We start from the raw sequence: 5025 nt of genomic DNA, 5'->3' as shown, positions 1-5025 counted from the left end.
GATGAGACATGTGCATGAGTATCATGACGTACGCAGTTATTTCGCATTTCTTACCACAGGTGTATTTTCATTTATGTTACAACATGACATGGACAAATTACTCAGTGTCGTTAGGATGACCCCGAAGGTTATTCATATCCATGCAGTGTTTGTTTCATTTCTAGATAAAATAAGATATTTGCTAAGTTAAATAAAGAAGAGAATTATAGTATCAATTTGACGAGAATTAGTTTTCACAACCAGAGACTTTTAAGCGCAGACTTAAGTATCTATTGCGGACTAATACGGCCGAGTGGTTGCGATTATATCGTCTTAAAGCGACACAGAACGTTGCAAATTTAAAGGCAAACACTTAACAATACTTACTTCGGAGCACAGCTAAGTTTAAGCTGTTATCGAGATGTCTATTCAAGGAGGAATATTATGTATGTTTGTTTTCTTGTTTCACTCAGGTATGTTGCTAACATTAAGTTTCACTTTTATCGTAAAAGATTGAGACAGACTGGAATTTTTGTGAGACAAAATGGTTCGTGATTATGCATCTATTGAGAAGGCAAAAAAAAAAGGCTAGAAACTTTTTAAACAACATAATTGCAAAGTACACTTAGGTGATCTGTAGAAATTTATTTTCCTCATAAGTTTCTCATAGAAACAAACACGACTAAGAAAAGAAAAGATAAAAAGAAGCTACAAGGAGATGTAAAAACGATATCTAGTTACAGAAAACATCCAAGAGACTTGAGAAAGTAGTAAATATATTTACATGCTTACATCAACATATACAAATTATCTTGTATAGATAGTGTACCATGATTATGTAGACTTAACTTTCGATTAAAAGAACGATTTTAATTAGTGCATCAAGGAAATTGTTTAAATTAATAAAAAATATATTGAAGGAGTTGTATTTTGTGTGAAAGAAACGTAAAATTTAAATTTAGTTAGGATAATCTTAAAAACTTTTCGCTAACAAATTTCTAGGACATCTTGCATGAATAGGTTGTTTTGAATTGTAGACAACTGATTGTTTGTTTTTAATTTCGCGCAAAGCTACTTGGGTGCTATCTGCGCTAGCTTTCCAAACTAGAGAGAAGGCAGCTAGTCAACACCACCCACTGCCAACTCTTGGGCTACTCTTTTACCAACAGAAAGTTGGATTGACCATCACATTATAACGCCCCCAAGACTGAAAGTGCGATCTTGCTCGATGACAAGATTCGAACGTGCAGTCCGCAGATTGCAAGTTGAGAGTCCTAGCCACCAGATCGTGCTAAGCCCAATTAAAGGCAAACATGCATTAAAGTTATGTACAAAGCAAAGCTGTGATAGTTTAGTTATGCCTACTGACAGGCTAATCAGTATATATTCAAGTTCGAGAGTTCTTTTACTCACACCAAGTTAAACTTCAACCAACTTTTTCATTATCCTTTCCTTTCTTCATCAACTGGATGGAGTTCCACTTATAAGATCGCAGTGGCCACCAGTGGAAGAATTCCTGGTAAACTGCTAAATTAAACAATTGTCCTTTGAGCTCTTTCATGAATCAGGAAAGATTTCTAGCAATCCAAATCTTTTGTTTTTTTTATAATTCCATTACTTTTTGGTTTGTGACCTCTCCTCCATTATCTTCAGTCGACGGTCACAAACAATTCAAGACCACTATTTATTTATTTATTTTTTTCCGCTTAGAGGCTCGTTTTCCTTTCTCGAAACCTGTGATTCTTACAAAATCATTCCCCCCCCCTTTCTCAGGAACCTGTGATGTTTTGAGGCTCATTAGAATTCTTTTCGTACGAATCCATCCTATGACGCTTGGAGACGTATTCTTTTTCCTCAAGAATTTTTTATCCTTTTTAGAAACTTATTAGAATCACTTCTTCAGAAATCTATTCTATGATGCTTAGAGACTTATTTTCCTCCCTCATATGTCCTTTCTGGTATACCTGTTTATTTCTTTGCCTGGACTAGCTTCTGTCACTACAACTGAATTAACTTTCCGTCTAGTATGATATAGATCATTCTTTCCTAAGGGGTTTGCTGAGGTAGATATAATTAAAGCTTTTAATTTGTCCTGTTTATTACACAGTACTTAGCAATGACCCTTTGTTATCCGGTATCTGAGAGTTATATGAATATTTCTATAAAATCCTCTTTTGATAAACATATATTGTCAAATTAGTTATATCAGTAATTTTATGTACAAAAGTTATGTTGATTATACTGTTATTATATACAATACCTAAAAATTCTGAAAATTTGAAATTGTTAGATTACAATGAATTCTATTCAAAAATTTAGCATACTTAGAAAATACAGTATCAGATTTCAAAGTAATCACATGATATTATGTAATGGAAATATATACTGCTCGATTATTTTCCATCAGAACGTAAAACTGAAGTTGAAAAAGCTTTACTAGCTAGGTCACTTCACAAGTTACTTATTAATGTACATTTGAATGGATATCACAAAGGTCCCAATTCTGATGTAGTCGTTACTATCTGTTTACAGTTGTTGCTCAACAGACTCCAGCAATTTCCTATATCACTGAAGAGAGAGTGGTTAATATTGGTGATAATGTTGATCTGCAGTGTTCCGTCGAGTATGCTTCAAATTATCCTGTACGTACATCACATTATTTATGGGAATAGTATCGAATTTCTTGTTTAAACTTAGAATTACCGATTGTAATATGCTTTCTAAAAATTTTGTTTTAAACATTGTATGCACCATATTGCTTGTGGATCCATAACCTTGTTCATTATAAGGTCAGTAATAGTAAATAAGTCACAAAAAATAACTTAACCAAATTACCACCAATAGGCAGAAAAATCATTAGTCTACTCAGATTAAAATTTTGAACATGTCCAAAAGTTAAAGCTGAGTAGACTGACTAATAGCTTTTCTGCCAACTTTGATCCCGAAGGAGTGATTGTTATCATCAATTGCAGTTAGAGTCCCCAGAGTGAGTTTTCTATAATGAGTGTTATTACAGCCGAAAATGTAATTTATCATGTTAAGAAAACAAGTAAGTTAAAAAAAATCAATTTGACATAAAATTACAAAACTTTATAACCCAAGCGCTTTCTAAAGATGGACTTAATTATAGGGTTTCGTATTTTTGGGTCAATATGAGGCTTTAATGTTAAAGGTATAACAAAATAAGTAGCTTGCATCTTTTATTAACTAATGTTTGAACGAGACCCTTCACTCGTAAAGATTAATCCAGTTTCTATGAAAAGCAAGGCATAATAATTTAAGTTTGATTTATTGTTAATCTAAACGAAAAATGAATTTAACTTTGTGCGTTAACAGGTATTATGGACAAAAATCAACCGTGAAAAGCCGTCAGAAGATCTGTTTATATCAAAAGACAGTTCGTTGATCGTTCCAGACCCAAGATATTCTATTCGGCACGATAAAGGTAGCAGAACTTATACATTACAGGTAACGTATTAGTTGTACAGATCATTTGTTTATTTTGGACTACATTCTATAACTTACTTATAACGTGTAAGATTAATTATTTATATGAAGAAAAACCGATTTCCTTTTGTGCTCAAAGTAAGGCCTAGGTGAGTTATTATTTGCCTAAAGTGGGGTAGTTGAGATGTTAGTTGGTCATTTAAAGCCAAAATGGTTTATTACTTTCCCAAAGTAGTGCTTAGTAGGATTATGATTTTGTCCAAAACAAAGTATAATTTGGGTTATTATTCTCCCAAAGTAATGTTTAGTTGGATTATTATTTGTCCAAAGTAAGGTATATTTTGGACATTATTCTCCCAATGTAATGAGTAGTTGGATTATTTTTTGTCCAAAGTAAGGTATATTTTGGGTATTATTCTCCCAAGGTAATGATTAGTTGGATTATTATTTGTCCGAAGTAAAGTTTAATTTGGTTTATTATTCTCCCAAGGTAATGATTAGTTGGATTATTATTTGTCCGAAGTAAAGTTTAATTTGGTTTATTATTCTTCCAAAGTAGTGCTTAATTGGGTTATTATTTGTTCAATGTAAGGTCTAATTTGGGTTATTAGTATCCCATAGTAATGCTCAGTTGGATTATTATTTATCCAAAGTAAGGTCAATTTTGGGTATTATTCTCCAAAAAGTAATAATTAGTTGGATTATTACACCAGACAACAACAACAACAAACTTTTCTTTGCTACTAGAAAAAAATGCAACTGTTTCTGAGTAATTTGACGATGCTGATTCTAAAACAATTATGTTGAAAATTACTGATCACTTCTAGGTTTCGAGTTATGATACATTTATTCAAAATATTCTTATATATCGGGAAAATAATTTTTTCTTTAATAAATTTATTTATTCATTGAAAATTGCATTTAAGAATTTTTAAAAACAATACATCATAGCTTTTGTTTGTTTGTCTGAAGTTAAGCATAAAGCTACATAATGGACTATCTGTGCTCTGCCCACCCGGTTTCTATCGTTGTAAGTCGGCAGACATACCGCTGTGCCACTGTGGGATATACATCATAGCAATAACAGTTTTAAAAAGCAGTTAGTATAATAAGATTATATATTGAACATACATTCAGGCTATGTTCGAAACTTTCATAATGGTATAACTTTTTTATTTTTTGTTACAAAGTATCTGCTTGACATGTTGCGCCTTTTATGTATGTTTTTAGTTTCACGCTGTAAGAACCAACAGTAATCTCCCATTATTGCAGAATTCTATCGTCCTTGATATCGCTGTTCTATTGTTGAAATACCTTGGTGGAAGCACTCGCCATTCTCATCACTCACTGTCCCGAGATCATTTGGAAAGAAGTCTAAATGGGGTGTAAGAAGTGCATATTTAGTGACATCCTAGACTGTAAATTCGATGACGAGGAACCCACTTTGAGACTAATAATGGCTGGAGACGGCTTAAATGGGTAATGAAGAAAAACTTTAATATAAGTTTAACATGACAGCAAATGTACAACGTTTCGACAAGGGTTTGTCATCATCCTGTATAAAACCTTGTCGAAACCATGTCCATCTCCTTTCCTATT

At 32.7% G+C, this 5025-nt stretch overlaps 1 protein-coding gene across 1 annotated transcript in view; it reads left to right on the top strand.

Annotated features, from left to right (window-relative positions):
- The first annotated feature begins 225 nt into the window (after positions 1-225).
- Positions 226-5025, top strand: part of LOC106471001 (lachesin-like) — a 21923-nt gene continuing 17123 nt past the window's right edge. Inside the window, exons 1-3 of the mRNA XM_013931586.2 lie at positions 226-452; positions 2512-2621; positions 3316-3447. Coding sequence (XP_013787040.1) covers positions 401-452; positions 2512-2621; positions 3316-3447 — 294 coding nt within the window. The 5' untranslated portion in view covers positions 226-400. The remainder of the gene's footprint in view (positions 453-2511; positions 2622-3315; positions 3448-5025) is intronic.

Source organism: Limulus polyphemus, unplaced genomic scaffold (genome assembly GCF_000517525.1).
Source record: "Limulus polyphemus unplaced genomic scaffold, Limulus_polyphemus-2.1.2 Scaffold4348, whole genome shotgun sequence".
Lineage (NCBI taxonomy): Eukaryota > Metazoa > Arthropoda > Merostomata > Xiphosura > Limulidae > Limulus > Limulus polyphemus.
The sequence above is the reverse complement of the archived record's forward strand: the minus strand, read 5'-3'. Positions and strand labels throughout refer to the sequence as shown.